Raw genomic sequence first — 25,708 nt, forward strand, 5'->3', positions numbered from 1 at the left:
AATTAAATCTAACATCCTCTAGTTGGGACTGCTTTTAAGCAGCTCAGAAAATAACAGAGAGAAGGCAATAGCACACTTTCTGCTTGAAAATATTTTTTAAAATTAATTCATAGGCGATCAACAAGGTTGCAGTTTGCTTGATCTAATCAATTTGACAAGGCAAGGAAGAACTTGCAGAAAACTAATCTCCGTTTAAACTGCAACAAACATGGTACCTAGGTTTAAAATTCTTCATGATTCTCGACAGAAATACTTAGATCTGGGCATCACACAATCCAAAGCAAGCTTTGCTTGGGGAAAAAGATGAAACACGGTGGTTGAGAAGGGGAGGAGGGGCACAGAGGCGCGCTTAGTGAAAGAAGGTCAAGAGTTCTAAAGAAAGCCAGAATGATGAATGAATAAATAACAAGCTGAGACCCACCTTAAGTTTGAAATCAAAATAGCAACCGGTGCATTCTCCAATCCAGTTTGCCTGCATCGCTTTGACCCCGTACCATTCTGGAAGGTCAGACAAGGCATCCAGGAGAGGCTGGAGGGGCCAAAACAACAAAAACACATAACACTCTATTAAATGGAAGTTTGTGCTCAGGAGAGATTTGCGCACAAGGTCGCTTGATGCTGACTTTGAAAAATCTTGACTTTCCTTCATATCAACAGGCCTGTAAAATGCTAAAACTATCACACACATACAGTACAGTTATTCTGCAGGGCTAAAAGGAAGTGCATATCAACCTGTGTCACAGCTGGGCAAAGGCTTGTGCTGTGATATCTCTTTCCAGTATATCATAAATCTATTACACACAACCACTCTGCAAGCTCTTCCAAAACACACACACCCACTATGGACATATTTGTATGACAGAAGAGAGAGGAGAAGCAGCAAATATTACTAAGAATGAGGAAAAAACATTCTGATTTTCCTCGCTAAAAGAATACATATTTTGCCACAGAACTGTGAATATGAAGTACTGACTCCACGATGACCTAGACAAGTTTCACCATTTAGAAACAACATGTTTGTGTGTGTCTCAGACAAAAACAAAAAATGATTCCGCTTGGTTACACACGTGAACTAGGAACCAGTTTAATTTTCGAACAACATACATACAGTAAGTTATGTGTCAAAACACTATAGAAATAAATACATTGAAGACTATAAGGCGCCTTAAATACATCACAACATATTACCACAACCTCTTTACTAGGTGTGTCCATTGCATCCTTTACATTGCATCTTTTGCTCTACTTTTGTTTAATTTTATCTACATCTACATTTATCTACAATGTGAAACGGGCCAATACAAAACGAGCCAGGGTAAGTCTTCGTTGAGCTTGAGTGCGTAACGTGACGTCAACTCAAGTGAGCAACCACAACTTGTCTACTATTTAGCTGGGTTGCATTCTCTGTTGCAAGTGATCAATCAATCAATGTGTCACAACAGTCACTTTTATTCCAAAAGTTGATCCAAAATCGGGGGAGAAAGCGGAGGTGGGCTGTACTCCCTCGGAATGAGTCATGTACACACAGGAAATACTGTACTGAATAATGTAATGACCAACCACAGCCTTTATGGCCCACGTCGCTGCAGCACAAGGTCAGATTTTTTTTGGTAGGTGCAGGTCACGCTATGCAGAACAGTTTGGAGGAGGAGGAGCGAGCCAGCATAGTGTACGCTGGCACTTCAACAAAGGAGCATAATCCAGGCTTCAGAGATTGAACTCAAAACTGAAACTGGCGAATGCGTACCTGGAGCTCAGCGAAGCATGCAAGCATATTGAAGGGTCAAAATGCATACATGTTGCCAGTTGTGGGTACTCCTTTTTCTTTCAAGAAAAAAGAACGTAAAGTACCAATGTTGTGACCCTCTCAAGCTAAAATATGAGAAACAGCTTTCCGTATTATACACCACTGCAAACTACAGCAGCAATACTAAACAGTATTCAGTTTAGAACTCTGTCAGTGTCAATCAAAGCCAAAGACATGAACGATGTTAAAAGAGGCATTGGAGACAGAGCAGAGCAAACAACAAGTGTAATTATGCACAAAATTGAAAACTCTTCTATCACAAAATGACTTCAACACACACAGTCAAAATAATCAATCTTAGTAATAACTGTTGTGGGGGAAAAAACATAAAGTCACACTCTCAGCATGAAGTGGAGTGCAGAATAAATATCTGAAGTTAATGTTGTCTAGCAGACATCATGAACAGGCAAGTGGGGAAATGGGCACCCAGGAAATCACTATCGAATTACAGGCACGTTTATTTGGCACGCTCCATTTTGCCAAGGCCCTCCTGCCTCTCCATCTGCCTCTCTCACTTCTTTTTCTTCACACCTTCTTCTTCCTTCCTTCCCACTTCTCCATTTGTCAAGGAAAATTAGAAATGCGCGAACACATTGTCACAGTAGGCTGCTCACACCTCCACTCATACCTCTGACATGGACCAGCATGGGCGACTGCAGTGCTTTCGCCAAAAAAACAAAACAGGAGAGGCTTGAATGTGGAAATGATGATTTTTAATGAGCTGACAGCACCACTAATGGTTGAAGAAGCTTTTTTCCCTCTCACTTCAACAGGTAGACTAAGACAGGGGTTGGGTTGTGGGCCAGTAGCTGGCTGTGACATAATACAAATCCAACAACAGATCCACTATAACATCTGCAAAGGTTAAATAGAGGCAATTGGGCTTGTTTGTTGAAGATGTTTCACGTTTAATACAAAAGGCCTCTTCAGTTCTAAATGTTTACTTGTGGAGTCTCCCTATTTATCTCTCTGGTGCATGTGCCCCCGTGGGGGTGGTCACTATATGGTTGTTGTTGTGGTTGTTGCCGAGCATGGCCGGTGATTGACCGTCCTGCATAACAATAGGTAGTTTATCTGTCTAGTAACAAAACAGCTTGTTAGTGAATGAGGCCCTGTCCAGTTGCCGTTTCTGTGTGGATGAGAGGCCATTTTGATCTGAAACCATTTCCGTATGGATATCTATCAATCTATCTGGGAGAGATGTCAGGACATTGCTTTGAGAGACCAGGCAACCCTTATAAAAAAAAATGCATGGCACAACACATGAGAGCAGTTTCTTCATGCCCAGAGTCAGCAGTTCATTTGCATTTCAAAAAGAAGGGACGTTCCTTTGACAACAACAATGTCCAAATTCTGAACAGGTAGGACCGCTGGTTTGAAAAAAGGTGTGAAAGAAGCCAATTTTGTCAGGCTAGAAAGGCCCTCTCTAAACCGAGGGGGTTTGCACCATCACATATTGTCTGCTTACAGCAATCTCCACAAATATTGTTTCACTCCAAGTGAAGAGTGGCCACTTTCAAGCGGTTTTGCCACCAGGCAGGCAAATGACCGATTGTAATGCAGGACGGTCATTCACCAGCCACGCCTGGCAACAACCACAACAAGAACCCTATTGTGACCACTCCCAGGGGACACACCCACCAGAGACACTTACTTTACTTTTTGCACTGAAGAAGCCTTTTACATTAAAGGTTAAACATCTTCAAGACAAGAGAGTAGTTCAGTTGCCTCGTTTCAAACTTTGCAGATTACCATGACTTGGATGACTGAGATCCCCAGGGTGGGGTTGATACACACACCTGGTAGGTATTCTTCCAAGGATACTTCCTTTTAATTTGAATAAGGTTTTGAAACATTAATAATATCATTAAATAAAATCCCTATCTAATTAACTACAATGGCGAGACAATTTTTTTTAACTTTGCTTTGTGCATAAATGCTCAGAAGCATTTTATAGCAATCTAAATTTAACATAGAAAATCCCATTAAACTGTTAAGTAGGTTATAGCTCTGCCATATCTCATCTGATCAGGTTGTAACTCATTGTGGTTATGTAGACTCTTATTACATTTGGGTCCCTTTGATGCAGAAGTGCCAGAAGATAATCTGGATCTGGAGGAAACGTTATACCCTTTTAGCTATTAAGGTCCCAGAACATAGCAAGTCTTTGAGGACTACATGCTTGTTATGGGACGCAAGTAATTTACTTTAAATGGGGTCAAATGGGACAGGAGTGCGCATTGTCTTAGTCATGCACTAAGGCTCATACAATGTAAGCAACATGGTGCCACCATTTTAACCCGAACTATTACCAATCACCACGGCGACACCATTTTCAGGGCATCAATTAAAACCTTTTGTAGGGAAGTCAATGTTTTTGACCTAAAAATTACTGCTGTATACCAACATCTTCAAAATTGTATATTTATAACTAGCAGTAGCAATGCCAGTATATGTCTGTCGTCTCCTCAGTCAAAACAATCTCTAACAAGCTCAACAGAATACTTCCTGTAGGTGAGTTAACAGTACAAAAAAATAAGCAACACACAAAAAAAAAATCCTCTGCTGGATCTGTGTGGTCACTGGCCCATTTGGACTCAACATAAAATTGCTTTTCACAAATAAATGGCTTACATGGCTCATACACTTTTCACGCAAGCAGGTGACTTTTCGGTTCACAGAGAATGCCAAAGACCTCTTAACCTTTTAAAGGAAAATTGAACTTTGAAAAATGTTTTGCCCATCATCCACAATCCTTATGTGAGACATGAACACATATGTCTTTCTCTTTTCTGTGCGTTCTAAATATATACTGTAAAAACAGCTGAAAAGACGCAGCTAAATCAGGGCAAAGGCAGGTAATATGAAACACCTATTCCACCTATAAAGCCTTCTGAAAAAAACTGCAAAAACTGCCAACAATGTTCCATTTACATATAATGTGACGTGCATATTATTAACATTGTTACGCCCAACAACTACGTTACTGGCATATTGACACTTCGCCACATCACGCCGGCCAGCAACTAGCTTCACCACACACTCGCCTGCAGCGCATCAGAGCCGTGCTCACAATGCCTCAGGCCACGACCGAAAAGTAACGCTACTTATTGGTGCTGCAGCTGCTGCTACTGCTGTTTTGTTTTTGTTTTTGAGGTTGGAAAAGTTAATGCTATCTGTAGGTGTTCATTTCTGTGTTGTACTGCCCAAGAAGGAAGTTCCGGTAATGCTTAAAATGACCAATATACAGCAAAATATTGTATTACATGAATGTGCCTATTACTATATGGTTACCGCATGGATATAAAACCATAAAACTTTGTTAGAGGTGTTTTAACAGCAGGTTTGTAGGCGGCATAGGTGTGTCCCATTACATGCATTAATTACCTGTCTCTTTTTAACAGTTTTGATACCTTCAGAACACACAGAAAAGAGAAAGACGTGTGTTGTTGTCTTACATAAAGAATGTGGATGATGGGCACATTTTTTAAAAAGTGCAGTTTTCCTTTGATTACCGCTCTTCACTAACTGGCTTGGAGAAATCACATAATTTTCCTGCTTTATGACGCATGCGGTGTCAATTTTGACTCAAATTTACATTATCAAATGTGATTCTTTGCCCTATAAAGACCTACCAGAATTGTCTTTCCTTCCCGAAAGAATGAATTGTAGTATATTCAAAGGTTTTATACACTTTTGGTGACAAGCTTATGAAAAACACTATGTGCATGTGTTCAAGCACAGTTGAATGTCTTATTATGCATAATTCATGAAGCTTCTTTCTTGTAGGATATTCATAAGTCCAAATGGGGTAATTTCCTCTGCACCTCTTTGCTAAAAAAGGTGGAGGCTTCTCATCAGCCATCCAAGCCGCCTGTTGGTATTATCCCGAGTGTGCTGGGCGGGATACCAGCCAGTAATGATGCTCTCCAGGGGTCTGATTGTTCAACTATAGAGGCGGGACACTTTATTATAAGAGCAGGCGGCTGCACAAGTAGAAAAACAATGATCTTTTGACATCCACACGCAGACAACAGCAGCAGTCATACCTTCCCATAGTTAGTGGTCTTGATGAACCACTGTGTGAGCATTTTCTGCTCCACCACAGCGCCAGACCTCCAGGAGCGGCCGTTTTCATCCACCTGCTCATCAGCCAGCACGGTCTGATCGACAGGGTCCCAGTTCACCACAGCCTGAATTACACATACACATTTACATACACACCCAAGCAAATTTGTTCATGATGAAGGAAAGCAGTGATTAGAAAGTAGCTTCAATTGAAAGAGACAAGACCACCAGCTTTATTTAAAGGCTGTCACACTTCATTACACATTATCAAAGGCTTTCTATACTAGAGCCACAATTAACTCTGTCACTGTGAAAGCCCTCAAACCTAAAGCAATCATAATCCTTCAAAAGAAAAAAAAACCTGAGGATAAGTACTTTGATGGAACGTCTAGTCCTACCTCTTTCTGATATGCCAGTCCTGCTTTGAAGAGCTTAATAAAGAGATACTGTGTCCACTTGTAGTAGTCAGGAAGGCAAGTGGTCACCTCCTGTGGGGGGAACATGGCTGTCAGGGAGAAAAACACTTTGTGACTACTGTCCAATGTCTTGTTTCTACTGACCCGATCCCAGTTAAAGCAAAGACCAAGGCTATCCAGCTGCTCCCGCATGGACTGGATGTTCCTGTGGTGGAGAAAAAGAGCAGCCATAAGCCAAATTGGAAAACACTGATGAACATTGATGAAACACAACCATGGCTTTTGATACCTTTTAGTCCAATCTTCTGGATTTAGGCCTCTCTCAATGGCTGCATTCTCTGCCGGAAGTCCAAAAGCATCCCAGCCCATTGGATTTAACACCTGGAGAGGAAGCAAAAACACAGCATCAGACACACAAGTACTGTCTACTTTGACAATTTTGACACAGATGGACTAAGCACCTCACTGACAAAACAACATGAATAACTACATAAGGAGCATAGTGAACTTCTTTCCAATAAAGGAGGTGAGATTATCTATCTCTGAATGCGCGGAACTCTTGTTTCCGTGTCAGTGTTTTAAGCAGAGTATGCTTCCTGGAGGAGTAGGTGTGCATGGACTCATCTCATCATCTCATCGTGGATGTCATGCTACCCTTCTTAAGACAACATACTGTACTTGTTGAGACTAAATCAACAGCGCCTCTCCTGGTTGCAGTAAAATAGTGCACTCCATTTCACCTCAATTGCTTCAAGACACGATTAACCAACAATCAACTCCATACAATCACATAATTCTTAATTGATCAATAAATCAATTACTATGCCAAGCAGTAAGAGTGTCTAACTTTAAAATTGAATATATCAAATTTAAGGAAATTTAAGGTGTGACTTTGTAAAAACTCATTGTGTTAAAAAGTATCGGGATATATATCGTATATCGATATTCATATCGAGATATGAGTTTTGGTCCATATCGCCCAGCTCTGTAGGCCTGTCACAATAACAAATTTTGCTGGCCGATAATTGTCCCACAGACAGACCAAGGCTGTTTCGCTCTAGTCCGTTACAAACTTAACTTTAAAAAGAGCGGACCGGATTAGAGTTGTATACTTGCTCACTTAAACTTTATTGTAAACTTCAGCAGCAGCAACACACACACACACACACACACACACAATAAAGATAAAGGATACCCTGACTGGAATCTGTCTATAGTGTCCCAACTCTAAAATAACCACAATCCATTCTTCACAGAGACTGAGTCAGAAATGCATGGGTGGATGCTTTGATTGGACACTCGACTAGTTTGTTAAGTGCACTGTACGATAACCGAGACATATTTTTGGCAATCATTTTTGTCAAAATCCGAATCCTACGAAAACATAGGCGTACAAAAACAAAGTTTCCACTGCATAAAAAAAGACTGTACAGCCATAACCTACTTTTAAAACATACAATTTAAATAAATCCATAGAAAAAATAATGCAATGTATAAAACCAGAGCAGTCCTGCCTTTTTGATATACAGTATGTGTATACAATAATCTTACAGGTGAAATGGTTCTGAATGGCTTTGGTCCAGGTGCCAGCAAACACACAATATTACATTCTCTTTTAAGTCCGTCAGCACTTGATAGTCTATATGATAATGAGCAGTCCCTTGCTGATCTCCACTCCATCACACTGTGAGTTAGTACGAGGCAAACGGCAATTTCAATGCAGCTGTTACATAAATGAAGAGCAGGTGGAACTCAGAATAGAAGATCGGGATATGAAAGGTTTAAAAAATACCTGCCAGACATTCATGTTTGTACAAAATGTATGCAAATTTCATGCAAACATTATGATCTTTTCTTCTATGTGGACCCTCTCGTCCCCCACCCTGTGAAATCCCAATAACTCTTTTCCATTTAGCTCTTCAGGGGTGGTTTTCTGCTCAGCGAGAACCAAATGAGATGAAAGCACAGGTGTAGAAAGCATGAGTCAAGAGAAGCAGACGGGCACTGAGTCGAGGACCAGAGAGTATCGCTGCGCAGACTTTTAACAGGTCTAATGTTTCAGATGAGCTGGTATCCTTGGTAACTGCATGGGCCTCATTTTTAAAGTGCTGGATGGTATTTTCGGCTGAGAAGGCTAAGCACAGAGGTCCAGTGTGGCTGCTCGGGAAAAGAAGACAGGCGGACTAAGCCAAAGATAGCCTGTTTAAATAACAAAGCAGGGGAAAAAAATCCACCTCATTAGTGTGAAGCCGCTACCGTTGTTGATTCTGTGTTGAACTCCATCAACATGAGGCTGTTCCCTGTGCTGGTGGAGAGGCAGCCTGATAAGTGAGCTCAAGGTTTTAAAAGAATGGTATCAGGAAATGATCTTTTCACCTCTAATAGCTTCACTGTTAATGCCTGCTAAAATCCAGAGGACTCTTTAAATCAGAGGATTTTTACAGACCCATTCCGAATCCACTACCACTATCACTTAGTATTTCACAGCATGAGTGACAAGAGCCAGAAAGATGGACAAGTGAGAATGTGGAGGCTGATTTTATGACTGATCTGTCAACTGTAATGTGGAGCACATTGGTGCCAGTCTGAGAAAGACATCCATTTACACTTCTTGCCTCTTTACTTCCACTGCAAGAGCACCAAGGACTGCCTTATTTTCTGAATTTGCAGCTGCAATCTCAAATTCAAGTGTGCGCAAAGCACAAAATGAAAGATTCACGTCATCATTTGCTCCAAGACAATTTTCTTTTCATGCTTTTGTTGTTGGTATGCTATTAACACAATGTATAGCAGGACTTCCCCACCTAATAATCCATCCATCCATCTTCTATGCCGCTTATCCTCTCTTCCTATCTTCCTGATCTCCTGACTGTGTGACCAACATGCTAACCACTAGGCCACCGTGCGGCGCTTACCACGATAATGACTGAATCCAAACCATTGTATGACAGTGGAACCTCCAACGTCAAGTTTTGCAATAGAAAAAAAACACTGCAGTAAATGTGTTGATGTAGCGAGCATTAGCATATAATGCCTTTAGTTACATGCTATTTAAATTAGCATCTGTTTGGTATGTATGTATGTATATATGTATGTATGTATGTATATATGTAATTGATATTTAATTACAGTGGAATTACCCGTCTATGTTGACGCCCCTCAGACTGGCTGACAGTTAAGCGGTTGTTGACAGAAGCAAAACTAGCGATTGCTTGCATATTTACGTGTGACTTTGGGTAAACTTCATACAACGCTTGTTGCTTGCGGGGTGAGCCAGTGTGGCATACCCTGGCACCTCCGGGATTCAGAGACTGGGCTCAGGGCTAGTGCTGGTGGGGTGCGTTCCTGGAGAACGGCAAGATGTACAAGCGTGTTTAGGGGTCAAAATGCTTGCCTGTTGGCAAATTTGTTGGTCATTCTTCGGGAGCGGAGGGCAGTGATGTGCTAATGCATTTATTTTTCTTAATATTTGGGGGATCTACCAGCAAAATCCCAAAGATCGACTGGTCAACTGTGATCTACGGGTTAAGGACCCCTGCTTTAGATGCCCACTGAGCTGAAATCCAGATATGCACACAATGATGGTTTGAACTCCAAGACCTTTCAGGCATGTTTTTCCAGAAAATATTACATTTGACTTGTCCCACTGTATCTAGTTCATAAAAAAAAAATTCAAGAATGCACCCTCCACATTTGTTATACAACCAGACACTTTTACTTGTACCAATTGCTGCAACCCTTTAAGTCATATGTGTCAAACTCAGCTGCAATTTCAACTAGCCAGCAGAATTGTTTGGAAAATAGCAATGAGCTGGCCTGCATTGCGTACCTCAACAAATAAAGTGCTTGTAGCGATCTGTGTAATCAAGCAATTTCTCCGGGATAAACTACTCCTCTGGCGTATGCCTGTGAATATTCTCATTCATCCAGGTCATTGTAGTATTCCCAGGGCACTGAATCGATTGCAACTGGACTGTTCGGGTTGTCTTAGGGGCTATCCACACAGAAATGTTTTCAGGTCAAAACGGCAAAGTATTTGATCATTTCAGCCTTTCATCTACACGGAAACGGCCTTCTGGGTGACCAGAAACTATATTTTTTTGAAAACGGCTCTCAGAGTGGGAAAATCTGAAAACGCCGTCTTGTCGTTTCCGTATAGACGGCCAAACCACTGTTTTACACTGTGACGGCAAGCCAACATAATATCTGAATATTTCGACGGACATGACTCACCCAGTCGACATTCATTTTGTTATCTTATTCTCCAAAATGAATCGTAGAAGTAATTCCACTTTGTCATAAGTCTAGATGAGCCGGAAGACGACGGATTTATGCGCATGCGCTCTTTCTTCTTCTATAGTTTGGTGTGTCACGTGGTTCCGCCTGCGTGTCTGTTTACAGTGCCACACATAGGTGTTCTTTGTGTATTACATCAATCACCCAGTGATCCATTCCTTTCTGGATGCAACTATTTGCAAATCTGGCACAGTGTAGATGCGACTTTTTTTCAACCCGCCAAAAAAAAACCCCACAAAAAAAACAACCCAAGAACGTTCCCGTGTGGAGGGGGCTTTAGAAAACTAGAAGGTTGTCTTAGAAGATGTTTCGCCTGATTCAGTGCCCTGAGAATACTCATCTGGCATTAAAATTTTAAAAGTGGTCACAGTATTTATTATATATATAACACGAAATTCACAATCATTCATAAACCGGTGCGAGTGGTTTGGTTTGGTATTAGTTTATTTGAACATGAAGGTTACAATGGAATACATCTCATGAATCATTCTTTCACAGTTCCACATGTCCAAAAGGAGTAGGAAGAAGCAAAGCTTATTTAATCCTACTCCCCGTCTATTCCACATCTATTACAACACTTGTTGTTCACTTCCTGCATTCCATGTCATTTTTTTTGTTTTTTGGTCTTTATCAGACGACAGTAAGACCAAAAAAAATTTTTTTTAAATGTATATATAAATTAAATATGAATAAAGAAACAGAAAACAAAAAAATAACTAACCTAACAGAATATCATTGTGATGATCAAGACTCTTCTGCCTTGTATTTAGCAAACATCAACTGCTTGTATTGTTTTTTTAATTTGCTCATCTCGGTACATTGTTCGAGTTCCTTACTCAATCCGTTCCATAATTTAATTCCACATATGGAAATGCTGTGGGTTTTCAGCGTAGTTCTCGCGTATAAATGTTTTAAGTTTAATTTTCCTCTAAGATCATATTTCTCCTCTCTGATTGAGAAATACTGTATGAGGTTTTTTGGTAACGGGTTGTTATTAACTTTATGCATTACTCTGGCGGTTTGAAAAGGTACTAAATCTGCAAATTTTAATATCTGTGATTTGAAAAATAAAGGGTGTGTATGTTCTCTATACTTGGCATTATGGATATCCAGTGTAACAAGAGAGAGATGTGGCTCCATCCTGGATCGATAAGAATCAGACATAAAACCTTAGATTAATCGATTGCAAAAACATGCACTTGACTTTTTTGTTCCATAACCCTCGGGATCTTTTAAAAAGTTAAAAATGACTGTCTTGTGGCATCTAACCTCAGCAGCAAGGGCCCTCCTCTTTTGCCTGTGCCATCAAGAGATCATGACTGTGAATACCTGACTGAAAATGACATTGAATCCACATTTTTGCCAATTTTTTTTTGTCTCACTCCAATTTCTTCGTTTTGCATTTTGAAGCTCTACTCAGAACCTCCTTAAGATCAAACAGTGCAAAATGTAAATTCTTGCCATTTTTCAACTGGTCTTAAAATTTTGATTAGGAGTATATATTTCATCTGAGTGAAAAATAGTGGACCACAAGCGTGCATACAGGAACTGCTCCCCACAAGCTGGAAATAGCAGCAGCGCGTGACCGTCTACAGAGTGTACCCTCATTAATTAACCGGGGTAGAGTGTGTGTGTGTGTCTGTGTGTGTGCATACAGCAGAATCATGTTCACTTTCCTGACAGATGCAGAGAGAGAGTATACTCCTGTGCAGGAAATAGGTTGCCCATCATGTGAAACCTTCTCCCCGTTTACAGAGAAGCCAGAGGGGGGTTTTCCAAAAGGTGACAGCACACAGTCTAAAATCCACTAGTAAAAGACATGCAAGGGGCTTGTTATGCACCATGTGAGACAAACCCGGGGATAGGAGAAGAACTGAACGCAAGTTGTCATCAAGATGTCAGTGGGTGCTGTGACTCCAGCAGCGTGTATCACGCCACTTATTTCCACAGCTTCATCAAGGCCACAGCTTAGTCGACACCAACAAGAGTGTGACCATCGACTGCTGTGTGTCATTTGTAACAGAATGGAGTCAATAACCCAACAGGGTGCTTGCGAATCAAGAGTATGGATTTTATGTTTACCTTAACTACACCATCATAGGTGTCACTGGGGTGGAAAAAAATACAGCCAAATTGCCTGCTTATTTGACGTACGTTTAGTTGTAGATTGGTTTGTAATTTTTAGAAGAGCACAAAAACAAAATTACACTTGTGCAGTCCAAACTAATAATAGGCTCCCAGGCTATATAAATCAGAAAAAAAATCAAGTGTTATTTTGCAGCCAATAGTACATAACTGTACATAAACATCACGTAGGTGGGGCCGTGGAGCTACTCTGTATACTGTAGACCGAGACCTGTATTTAGATTATGTTGACTAATGGTTGTGACAGTGAAAACACGTAATGTTGTACTTTAAAACAAGGAAAAGGTGAAGAAATAGATTATTATAAGATTATTCTTGGAAAATACAGAGAAATGTTAAGAACTTAGGTAGGTTTGACAGAGGTGGGCTGGGTGGATCTAATTTAAAGGCACGTAGATGGCCAGAACTTAAAAATGGATGCACTCAACACTGTGGCGTTAGCACAGACACCACTGGAATTATAACTACAGTATCTTAAAAGAAGGCGTCTGTACAAAATGTAAGATCATCTTTAATACTGCACATGTAACTTGTTACAGCATTGTCAAGTGCTGTCAGTAAGATTCCACACTAATTCAGACATGCTTTACGCAGCTTGGTAGGTGCTGCTGATTTGGTTAGCAATGAAGTAAACAATAGAGCTCAAAAGTTAACTCTTGATTGTCCGAGTGGCATAGTGGTTAGCATATTAGCCTCACGGTCAGGAGATTGAGGGTTTGAGTGTTTGTGTGGAGTTTTGATGTTCTCCCCGTGTTTGCATGGGTTTGATCTGGGCACTCCAGCTTCCTCCCACATACCAAAAACATGCATTACATACAAAATTGCATTAGGTTAATTGGAGACTCTAATCGGTGTTCACCGGTGTGAATGGTTGTTTGCCTTTAGCCTCTTTTACACCACAGTACACTTTACCCAAGAACTATGTACGCTGGACCATAGGAACTCAGTCTGAAAATAAGTTCTTGGTCATTTTGACGGAACCAACTTTGTCTCATCTCCACATGCAGTACATTTTAACTTCCTGGAAGCTTTAGGTTTAGGGTTTGCAGCTCTAAACATATCTGACTGAACGACTACTCTGAGCATTTTCTGTATGAAAAGACTACAGCTGTTTGCATACCCACTACTATTTTGATTAAACATTTTTACTCTGTGCTACAAAATGGAATCACAGAACAAAACCTACTAGATACAGTATGTCACAACTTACTTGAAGATATTCATAGAATTTGGTGAGAGGTGGATGACTGACTGACTGACTAACAGTAAATCTTTATTACTGTAACTTCTTCACTGCTTCAATGTTATCATTTCATTGTACTATTGTTACCCTAACTAAGTGTTAAGCCATTGGGCTTGTCACCTAAAAGCAGCAAAGTTAGCTGTTTGCTAACCACTAATAGTGTTATACTATAGCATAAGGTATAAGTTCATTATCTCGCTTAACGTATCATAAAATGACAATGTTGATATTGTCTATGTGAGCCAAAATATGATATTGGTTGAGGTGTACCCCACCTCTCACCTAACGTCAGTTGCGATAGGCTCTAGCTCACCTGTGACCTTAATGACGCTCAGCAGTATAGAAAATGAATGAATGAATGTCCATGTGCAGGTGGAAAAATAGATCTGTTTGGAGATAGGCACTTTTCTGTTTCAAATGCAACAAACAAGGCAATAAAAATTGCGACACGGCATCTATTACGAGTGGAGGCTACTGTTTCAGGAAATACTGTATATCGTTTAAATGTGGATCGAGACTGTAAAGTTCACTGTTGCTAGTCAGATACCAGGGACAAGAGTTTACATCAGTGACCTCTATCCTATTTGAACACCCAAGAAAATGCCACGCATGCCAACACAACAAATTCATTCAAAATGCAAAAAGCAATGGGTGGATTGCTTCTGGGATATAGTGTGATCACGGTACGACACAGTAAAGGCAACTCACAAACCTGATAGCCTCTCATTCTCTGAAAGTGACCAATGACATCACTGATGGTGTAAACCCGAACGTGGCCCATGTGTAATCGTCCAGATGGGTACGGGAACATGGAGAGAACATAGAACTTTTTCCGGGTCTGGCTCTGCAATAACAACATAGTGGAAATATTTTAGCGAATGAACAGAAAACATGATTTTGAGTTGAGCTGTAAATCCTATACAATACAATATAACTCCATTCTCAAACTAATCTAATTAACCCATGGAAGTGACAACGAAAAATTAACTCATCAGACACACAGAAAGAGCAATAACTTCTAGTACATTTCTATATGAGGCGCAAACATGCTGTGATTATAGTGTCAGTCTGCATCTGAGCGCTTGCAGCACTGGATAGATGGTTTACAGTCACAACACTGTTACCATGGCAACAAAGCAAGTGCCAGATACATCAAGCTATACATGATTACAGGAAACCTGAGCCATAAATTTTTCAATAAATTAATTAGAAGCAGAGCTGTCACGAGCGCACTTCATCACTGTCAGACGTACCATCAGACCATTAGAACGTATAATCAGCCAGAGCTCCCAGTAATAGCTGAGCATCATTCGGCTGGATGACAAATTATCTATTAATCAAGTCATTTTAAGATAAACTCTTCAGTACATTGAAATGTATATGCTGAATTTTGTGTTTGTCTCATGTATGCGGAAGAAAACCTGTCTACAAATAGACTTACAAACTACATGAACACGTGTGCAAATCCCAAATTCCTGCAATTATGATTTGTTTCAATTTTGAACTGACTACACATACAAACACAGAACAAGACACGGGCTTGTACAGCATGCTACACCCTAAATAAAGTGTTCCATCACTTGCTCCTGTTGTTTACTGATCAATACACCAGCACTGCATGAAGACACCAATGCAAACAGGGCAAGGTGATAACTGGAAACCTGAATAAAGACGTGACACTTCACATAACCTTGCTAATGAGTGCATTAGTGATCCAGTGTGTGGATCGAAACTGAAATATTGGTACTTCCGATACCAGCTCTTCATGCTCTAAAATCGACTCAAATCAAAATATCGATACTTTCGATAATTCAGTCATTTGAGGTCATGTTCGTCTGTTGAAACAACGACCGATTGTAAACGGAGCCATGTGTGAATTGTGAATAAAGTTTTCATTCTTATACTGTAGTAGTTCTTCACGATTAATAATTTACGTTTTATTATTTTACTTATCGTTTTTATTGTTTAAAATACCATTTTCACATATTTTATATGATTTTGTCGATTTTTAGCTTGCCTACAACCCCTGGCAAAAATTATGGAATCACCAGTCTCGAAGGATGTTCATTCAGTTGTTTAAATTTGTAGAAAAAAAGCAGATCACAGACATGACACAAAACTAAAGTCATTTCAAATGGCAACATTCTGGCTTTAAGAAACACTAAAAGAAATTTTAAAAAAAGATGTGGTAGTCAGTAACAGTTACTTTTTTAGACCAATCAGAGGGAAAAAATTACGGAATCACTCAATTCTGAGGAAAAAATTATGGAATCACCCTGTAAATTTCCATTCCCAAAACTAACACCTGCATCAGATTAGATCTGCTCGTTAGTCTGCAGTTAAACAGGAGTGATCACACCTTGGAGAGCTGTTTCACCAAGCAGACTGACATGAATCATGGCTCCAACACAAGAGATGTCAATTGAAACAAAGGAGAGGATTATCAAACTTCTTAAAGAAGGTAAATCATCACGCAATGTTGCAAAAGATGTTGGTTGTTCACAGTCAGCTGTGTCTAAAATCTGGACCAAGTACAAACAACATGGGAAGGTTGTTAAAGGCAAGCATACTGGTAGACCAAGGAAGACATCAAAGCGTCAAGACAGAAAACTTAAAGCAATATGTCTTGAAAACAGAAAATGCACAGCAAAACAAATGAGGAACAAATGGGAGGAAACTGGAGTCAACGTCTGTGACCGAACTGTAAGAAACCGCCTAAAGGAAATGGGATTTACATACAGGAAAGCTAAACGAAAGCCATCATTAACACCTAAACAGAAAAAAACAAGGTTACAATGGGCTAAGGAAAAGCAATCGTGGACTGTGGATGACTGGATGAAAGTCATATTCAGTGATGAATCGCGAATCTGCATTGGGCAAGGTGATGATGCTGGAACTTTTGTTTGGTGCCGTTCCAATGAGATTTATGAAGACGACTGCCTGAAGAAAACATGCAAATTTCCACAGTCATTGATGATATGGGGCTGCATGTCAGGTAAAGGCACTGGGGAGATGGCTGTCATTACATCTTCAATAAATGCACAAGTTTACGTTGACATTTTGGACACTTTTCTTATCCCATCAATTGAAAGGGCGTTTGGGGATGATGAAATCATTTTTCAGGATGATAATGCATCTTGCCATAGAGCAAAAACTGTGAAAACATTCCTTGAAGAAATACACATAAGGTCAATGTCATTGCCTGCAAATAGTCCGGATCTCAATCCAATTGAAAATCTGTGGTGGAAGTTGAAGAAAATGGTCCATGACAAGGCTCCAACCTGCAAAGCTGATCTGGCAAAAGCAATCAGAGAAAGTTGGAGCCAGATTGATGAAGAGTACTGTTTGTCACTCATTAAGTCCATGCCTCTGAGACTGCGAGCTGTTATAAAAGCCAGAGGTGGTGCAACAAAGTACTAGTGGTGTGTTGAAGTATTCTTTTCTCATTGTTTTTTTCATGATTCCATAATTTTTTCCTCAGAATTGAGTGAGTCCATAATTTTTTCCCTCTGATTGGTCTAAAAAAGTAACTGTTACTGACTACCACATCTTTTTTTCTTGATTTCTTTTAGTGTTTCTTAAAGCCAGAAAGTTGCCATTTGAAATGACTTTAGTTTTGTGTCATGTCTGTGATCTGCTTTTTTTCTACAAAATTAAACAACTGAATGAACATCCTCCGAGACTGGTGATTCCATAATTTTTGCCAGGGGTGTATATGCAAGTCACCCCACTACAACCATATACTTCAGAGTTTAAAATAAATACATTACTTAAATTAATAATTTCTTTATTTCAATTATTAATTTACTTAATAAATTAAATGTCTTGTATTCTTTATGCTATGACATGAAATACACTACTTTTTAGAATTTACCAGACACATTAGGTGAATTTGCACAAAGTATCTGTATCGGATCAGTATCGCCGAAACCAGTCTGAATTTTACTCAGTACCAGATCAGCAACAAAATCAGTGGTATCGCACATCACTAGAGTGAACTCAAGTAAGTGTGGGCAGCCTTACATCCTCCAGTGTGTCTGTGCGCCACTGCGCCATGATCCGTGGGTGCCACCATTCTTCCACTCTGCGTCGAGTCGCCGTACGATAGTCTTTCTCCCATACGCCGGTCTCACTGAACAAGGTGCGGAACACCTGGGCAGGGACTAAGTTCAGGAGAGCAGTCCTGTTGCGGCTAGACCGGGCGACACCCCGAGGATGCACAACCAGCCGTCTTATCCATACCTGCATGATTCGCTTTGTGAAAACACAGACAGACGGTGTTTATTGATAGAGTGACAGTGATGTCAAGGTTACAGGTTAAGGGTTTCCCAAATGGTCTCACATTGGGACGCGTTTTTAGGTCACAACCCACTTTTAAAGAAATCAAACCAAGCTAATTGATTTTTCAGCAATAGCATGCAAAAACACACATATGTCACTATTATAAGCATAAACACGAGGGCTGTCAATCAATTAAAATATTTAATCGTGATTAATCATATTTTGTCCAGAGTTAACTCATAATTAATCACAGATCAAAAGAAGTTTATCTATAGTAAGCTTACCTTTGAAAGATCATTTTAACATTTTTAATATACCTATCAACACGTGACTAGATAATATGTTAGCTTTATGCAAATTTTTGTTTATTAAACATTCTGTTTTCTTAAATAGTTCAACACAAAATGGACCTCGATGTATAAAAAAAAAAAAACAATTTACAAAAAGTAGACATCGGTAAGGTAAACTGCCCATTGCCCACCTATCATTCTCTTTAAGCAAATAATCTCACAAAATATAATTGTGACTAACATTTCAAATAAAGATTTGCAAAAATATGCAATAAATGAAAACAGATATAATAAATACTGTCAACTTACAAAAAACTGCACGCTGAAGAACACTCAGTAGTTTACAGAAGTAGACCTGCGCCCATATGCTGGAGTGCAGTCAGGCTATAGCTTATACTTCACTTCCAAGCACTCTTTGACACACACTTTATTACACTTTTCTTAGTCTAGTGACTTCAGCGACGTGAAAGTATGACACCACAGGTCTTTCAAGATGTAACTGTTATTCTGTCATCTAAAAAATAATGCCAAGGGGGGCACCGTATAAATGATAATAAAAAAATACATGTAGTGCTCCAGTACCTTCTCTCTTCTCTGTGGCATTTGAGAGTCGACGTACTCCGTGACAACTCAACTCACAGCGACAGTCAATACAAATATCTTTGGTCTTGTCGAGAGAGCCATCTGCCATGGCTTCGAAGCTAAACTTACCATTCAGAATACTCTTTTGTTTGTCCATTTCTGCTTAAATATTTGTTCCTGCTTGTGGCTCAACATCAACTGCCACACCACTGCGTTTCCTCAAACTACAGTGTCGCCCGAGGGTAATAGGACATGCGCACGTTAATCGCATGTAAAAAAAAAAAACTAAAAAATCAAAACTTTCTAAACTCAAAAGGCATGTCCCTTTTTCATCCTCAACGTACAAACACCCAAAAAATACAATTTTAAATACTAGGGTAGGGTCATATTTACACATCCCCATCTTGCTTCTGAATATCACAATCTTACATGCCTTCCTAAAATGTTTTCAAATTAAAGTCTGGCCCGGATACAATATTTTTTCTATGCATTAAATACATTTGAATTTTTTAATTTTTTTTTACCTCGAGCTGGATACCCACCCAGGGTTGCAACCCTCTGGTTGAGAATCACTGCACTAGGGTATGCTACACTATACTATGCTAAGCTAAGCTAAGCTAAGCTTGCGAGTAGGTAGTAAGTAACTGAAAGACAGTTTAGTGTCCAGTAGCAATAATGCAATTAAGTGCATACGTAAACACCGAGACACTTAAGTATGTTTCTATTACACTGAGCAACAGCAAATGTACAGTCGTCCCTCGCTACACCACGGTTCCAACATCGCTCCCTCACTAAATCGGGGTTTTTCGAAAATTAATAAATTATTTCTGTTTCGTGGTTGACTATGCACTATTATTAGTAAAAAAAAAAAAAAAATATTGAAAGACAAGTCATATGTAGTATTCTGGTCACTAGGCGTCAGTAATATTACATTGATGAAACATGACATTCGATTCGATTACCTTCACCCTGCATAGAGTCAGCCATGCATGTCTGACATGATCGAGTGGGAAAAAAAAGTTCTCCTCCCATTCTGTGTGGAAGTGGTACGTTTTGGCTTTTTACTTCGTCCTTCTTCCCCACTCCATTTGAAACCCTTTCTTAAGTTTAAAATAACCAAATGGAGGCAAAATAGTTAGCTCGCTAGCATGCTATGTTTACTTAAACGGCGGCCATCTTGTATCCCTGCAGTGATCTCATAGCCTGCGCATTACAGTTGAGTAATGTGTTATAAACAACAAATAATGAGAGTGTAAAGGTGACTACACTCTTATTTCATTTCTATAGGGCTCTAATAAAGCTAAAAAAAAACATATTTAGAATGTCATTAACAGGTTTTCTGTGCTTTAACTATGAAAATATTTCATTTATTAATATTAAAGCCTACTTTACGGCTTTTCAGTTATCGCAATCACATTTAACAACCAATGAAACATTATAAACGAGGGATGACTGTATTGTCACAGACAAACTTTATGGACAAAAGTATTTATGGACAAAGGCCATTGTACCTACGGAAAGTGGAAAAAGGAAGAAAAAATTGCAGTTTGCAGAACTTTCAAAGGATTGTGTGAAGTGTCTGTAGTAACTGATGAACTTTAAATCAAGTTTCTCAGTGTTTCCTATACATTCATTTTATTTATTTACAATCCTGTGGGAAATACCTGTGGGAAAAAAGGGCCTCTCCTTAAACTGCTCGGACAAAATTATCAATAACAACATCAAGAGACAATCATATTCAATATATTGAATATGAATTGAATATGAATATATATTGAATATGAATATATATAATATCCATTTTACACCTTCAGCACAATATTGTGTGGTCAATTGGAAAGCTTTACACTTTCGGATCCACATGACTGAACCGCACTTGTGCATATTGTCAAGAACAGAGTGACTGACTGTGCGACAGCTCCGGCTGTGCACACTGTCACTCACACAAACAACAACAACAAAAAAACAAGCCATGTCAGATCCATCACTGTCCATGTGGAGGGAGAGAGGCTGACACAATATTTTGCAGCTCAACTTTGAAACATGTAGTCTGGTAGCACAGATGTAAGAAATGACAGTCTCTGCCCTTGCGGCTGCTGTGACCAGCTCAGAGTATTAACGCCACGCTGACGCAGCTGGGTATCTGACAGCGAGACCTTCATGAGAGCCGATAATCTCCACAAGCAGACAATAGACGAAGATACAAATGAGAATGAGGTCAGTAATCACAGACTCTCGGAAGTCATGCAGTATTCAATGAAAAGCTCATTCCCTGCAGTACTACTGGAGTATTGGTGTATAATATAATCAACACTGAAAAAGTCCAGCATAAATGCAGACAGAGTGCCATGATGCACAAAATAAATGGGGATTCTTTTCAACAAGAATCTGACAGCTCGACAAGCAGCATAGCAGCAGTCAAGGCTACTTCCTCAGGCAGAGGCTGCAAGAGCTTCTATGGAAGTCTGACGGCGTGAGAGAGTGGGCTCAAGCGAGAGACTGAGAAACTGTTTCTATGGTGACTGCTGGGCTCAACCATTTCAGCATTTCTTGATAACAAATGACTTTAAACTTATGTAAACTCACACAAGCAGGTAGCTCAGCAGCAGAACACTGTGTTTGTGTTATGTACACCTCTACAATCATAATACACTAATACTTTACCTAGAAAATGGCACTCAGCACTAAAGCCAGAAGTATCTTTTGTATCCAACATTTTATCACTTGATGCAAAGCCTAGCAGTGCTACGACCAAGTTTGAATCCAGTAGATATACAACATAACTAAATACTAGCAGTGTCTCATTTTCTGTATTATAAAATGTTGGTGATATTTTTTTTCCTTTTTAGGTTTTTGCATAAGAGCATTTTACCCCTTGAAACCTTTCACTAACCCGGCAAAGAAAAAAAGAGCTAATAGAACTGTGTCTAGTACAGGAAGTGAATACATGTACTGCAATACTTGTAGATGTGGAACGGATGGGGGGTAGGATTCAATAAGCTTGGCTTCTTCCTACTCCTTTTGGACATGTGGAACTGTGAATTGAATTATGTGATGTATTCCATAGTAACTTGTATACATGTTCAAATAAAATTAAACCTTTACCATTACCAACATTTCAACTCAGTCTCGGTTCGACGCACTGCAGTTCTACACCAGTGTAACTACGAACCACCCAAATTATAAAAATATACATCTTTAAGCAAGGAGACGTTTCGATGCGACTCTTTTCATTCAGTTTTTGTATCTTTTGGCTGATCGTTGTAGAAAAACACAACGCTGGAAGAAATTAGCACCTTAAAAAACAAATATACACCTATTATTGCGCTTGTTTAGCCAAGTGTTCTCATTTTATCGTACGTGTTTTCTTGACAACTGCGTCTTTCGTGCTGCTTTCCGAAGTATAAATAAAGAAGTCGTGTCTTTTTACCTTGTTCGTTTTATGTCCACGTCGGTGGCTCTGTCATAGCAAAATTTCCATACTGTAAATAAGGTTTGCAGCCTTTAATTTAGCTGTGAATGACCTGTTTTCAAAGAGCACGGCTGTACCATGAGCGCCGCCATCTTGTTTTGAATATAACTTTATTGAGCGGTCATAGTCAGTGACGTGTCCTGAAAGCCTGATAAGGAGAAGTCAGGGGCGCCGTAAAGGAGGCAAAAGTTAGGACAATTCCAGCAAATAGGTAAAATATTTTTGCTATAAGGTTGTGATTTTTTAAATGTGTTTCTACGCACTTTTTTGTCTCCCCTGCAAAGTTATGCTTTTCTTCTCACAGCATCTCGTACATCACATGCAAATAATATGCAAATTAGCCGACGACACAATCTAGCAACTTCTAGGACAGCCAATAGCTACTTTTCTTACTGAGTTGGCAACAGTTGGCACTTGCTGCAGAGAAGAGTGAAACTCTGCTGCCAGTGCCTAGTAAAATAAAGTCTGGGAGTCAAAAAAGGAAAGAGAGAAAGGTGAGAGAAGAGAGGCAAACGAAAAGTGTGTCAATATGTGACCCGTTTTTGGTTTTTTTTGTATCCTAGCCAGTCTGTGGCTGAGTTCCATTTCCGGGTCTGCAAAGGTATCCTCCTCTGTCATTTGCTCCAAGTGTTCATTGTGACTATCCTCTTAAGTATATATTTTTGTGAAGGGAAAAAGGCATGTGTCTATTTGTGGAACGGCATTTATTTGTTTAAATTAATGACTAATTGAAGAACGGATTTAAAATGATAGCACCAATCATGTCTCCTATTTTTATCTTTGCCCTGCAACTGTAGGTTCAAGTAACTGCTTTTATTAGTAACATCTACTGTTTCAATCAAGGTATCGTCTGTGGCTTCGTCAGCGAACTAATAAGTGCTGGTAGCCTAGGCCTTAAATACAGTAAGAGTGGGCGGAATTGGTGTGCCAACACCCTCCTCCTATTGGTTCCTTACACTAAGCCTGGGCGGAGTAGTGGTATAATCCTCTCCTGCTATTAACACCTCCGATAAAAGGGAAGTGTCGCTCCCTAGGTTGGGTATGAACGACTCTGATACTGGCTCGTTAGCATCTATTGTTCTGGCTCGGCCCTGGCTTCACCTCATTTGCAAGACTAAGAGCTGTGGGTTTTGGTCTCAGTAACCTGCTGAACACAGGGTCCAAATTAAACCTCAAACCACCATTCCGATTCAATGATGGGTTCTGTTGTTTGACAAAAATAGCTTCCTTTACTCCTCTTTCAAACCATCTGTTTTCTTTGGCCAAAATCTTTACCTCGCTGTCCTCAAAAGAGTGATTGGTTGCTTTAAGGTGTAGATGTACTGCTGATTGAGGCCCACTAGAATTGTCCCTGCGATGTTGATAAAGCCTTTTTTGGAGCATTTGCTTAGTTTCCCCAATGTAGTGCTCTTTGCATTCCTCATCTTTACAGTGGACCACATTGCTCTGTTTTTGGTTTGGAGCCTTGTCTTTAGGATGCACTAATTTTTGTCTCAGGGTATTTACTGGTTTGAAATAGGTAGGAATTTTGTGTTGCCATAAGATCCTCTGGAGTTTTTTGGAGACCCCCGCTACAAAAGGGACTACCACTCCTCTCCTTTTTGCTTCTGTGGGCTTTTGGGTTTCTTTCCCTACTCTCTTCTTTTGACATTTGTTAAAAGCCCACCGCGGGTACCCACAGGTTGAGAGTGCTCTCTGGACATGTTGTGTCTCCTTTTTCTTTCCCTCAGCACTAGTTGGTATTTGTTCCGCTCTATGTTGGAGGGTCCTAATAACCCCTAGTTTATGTTGTAGTGGATGGTTTGATTCAAAAAGCAGGTATTGGTCAGTGTGTGTGGCCTTTCTAAAGACCTCTGTAAGTAGCTGTCTGTCCTCTCCTATAATTACCTTGCAGTTTAAGAAGGCTAGTTGGTTCTCTTTAGTGTCCTCGCGAGTAAATTTGATATTGGTGTCCACCGCATTGATGTGATCTGTGAAAGACTGAATTTCTTGTTTTTTGATTATGACAAAGGTGTCATCCACGTATCTAAACCAGTGCCTTGGTTTTGTCCCTGAGAAGGATGTGAGAGCCTGTTTCTCCATCTCTTCCATGTACAGATTCGCCACTGTGGGTGAGACTGGTGAGCCCATAGCACAACCATGAATTTGTCTGTAAAATTTCCCTCTAAACTGAAAATATGTAGTGTTAAGGCAAATTTCCAATAATTGGCAGATGTCAGCACTAGAACTGGTGATTGACACATTGGGTCAGGTTGGGCAAAGGTTTGGCAAAGTAAATTAGGTCAGCTCCATTTCTATAGGGAATTTGATCACCAAAGAAATTATTCATTTACTGCAAAAGCAGGATGTGCATCCTCAAGAGAGTTACCATGTGAGGAAGAACATTTTATTGATGTCACTATGGAGAGACTGTTGGCTGAGAGATCATCTCCACTCACACCCATCTTTATCACTGAGAGGAGGAAGCCAATCTTTGATCTGACATGCAGAAAGAAACAGCAAAGGAGCCAAGAAGCTGCTGGAAAGGGAAAGGAAAGCATGAGACGGGCAGTCTTGACGTCAGGCGGATAAACGTGAGGCTTCACTGTGGCCCCGCGGTCGTACATCAGAGACAAGTGGGCACTTTTGCTCAGGGCAGAGCAGGATGTGGATAGAGGAGGAGGGGGAGGAATGAGAGGAAATGGGTTTCTGCCACAGTGGAAGCGCTAAGTCTCCACACAAAGCTCTGCCAGGAGACAGATAAGAGGCCTCCGGATTAATAAATCTGAGACATTCTTCCTCATTGGATCGGTATCTGATTGAGGACAGCGGCCGGCTTTAAATTATGTTTAGCATTTGTTGAAAATAGCAACTTGATGAAAAGAAATACAATTCAATGCACCCGAAAGTGGTACGATTTGGAGTTCAACCAACATTTACTTTAAACATACAAAAAAACCTGGGTTAAAACAGCCTCATCATGCATGACATGTATGACTTCAGTCCAGTGCTCTTTGCTAAAGCATACAGTATAGTTAGAACTAATCCCTGGTATGCTGATATGCAGAGACACTCCTCCTTGGGCTAAGACAAAGACTTCTGGCTTGATCTACCATCTCTCCCTCTACT

General features: G+C 40.0%; 1 protein-coding gene across 3 annotated transcripts in view; it reads right to left on the minus strand.

The window, feature by feature from the left end:
* lars2 (leucyl-tRNA synthetase 2, mitochondrial) overlaps positions 1-22,709 on the minus strand; it is a 66,580-nt gene extending 43,871 nt beyond the window's left edge. For 2 of the 3 annotated variants that reach the window (XM_054782285.1, XM_054782286.1), the window contains exons 1-8: positions 22,559-22,709; positions 17,999-18,229; positions 14,688-14,819; positions 6,581-6,672; positions 6,436-6,496; positions 6,274-6,363; positions 5,857-6,000; positions 422-529 (exon numbers count right to left, since the gene is read on the minus strand). In XM_054782285.1, the coding sequence (XP_054638260.1) occupies positions 422-529; positions 5,857-6,000; positions 6,274-6,363; positions 6,436-6,496; positions 6,581-6,672; positions 14,688-14,819; positions 17,999-18,223 (852 nt within the window). In that variant the 5' untranslated portion in view covers positions 18,224-18,229; positions 22,559-22,709. The remainder of the gene's footprint in view (positions 1-421; positions 530-5,856; positions 6,001-6,273; positions 6,364-6,435; positions 6,497-6,580; positions 6,673-14,687; positions 14,820-17,998; positions 18,230-22,558) is intronic. The other variant, XM_054782287.1, reaches the window with a different exon arrangement.
* Between the last annotated feature and the right edge of the window lie 2,999 nt (positions 22,710-25,708).

This window comes from Dunckerocampus dactyliophorus, chromosome 7, assembly GCF_027744805.1.
Source record: "Dunckerocampus dactyliophorus isolate RoL2022-P2 chromosome 7, RoL_Ddac_1.1, whole genome shotgun sequence".
In the NCBI taxonomy this organism is placed as follows: Eukaryota; Metazoa; Chordata; class Actinopteri; order Syngnathiformes; family Syngnathidae; genus Dunckerocampus; species Dunckerocampus dactyliophorus.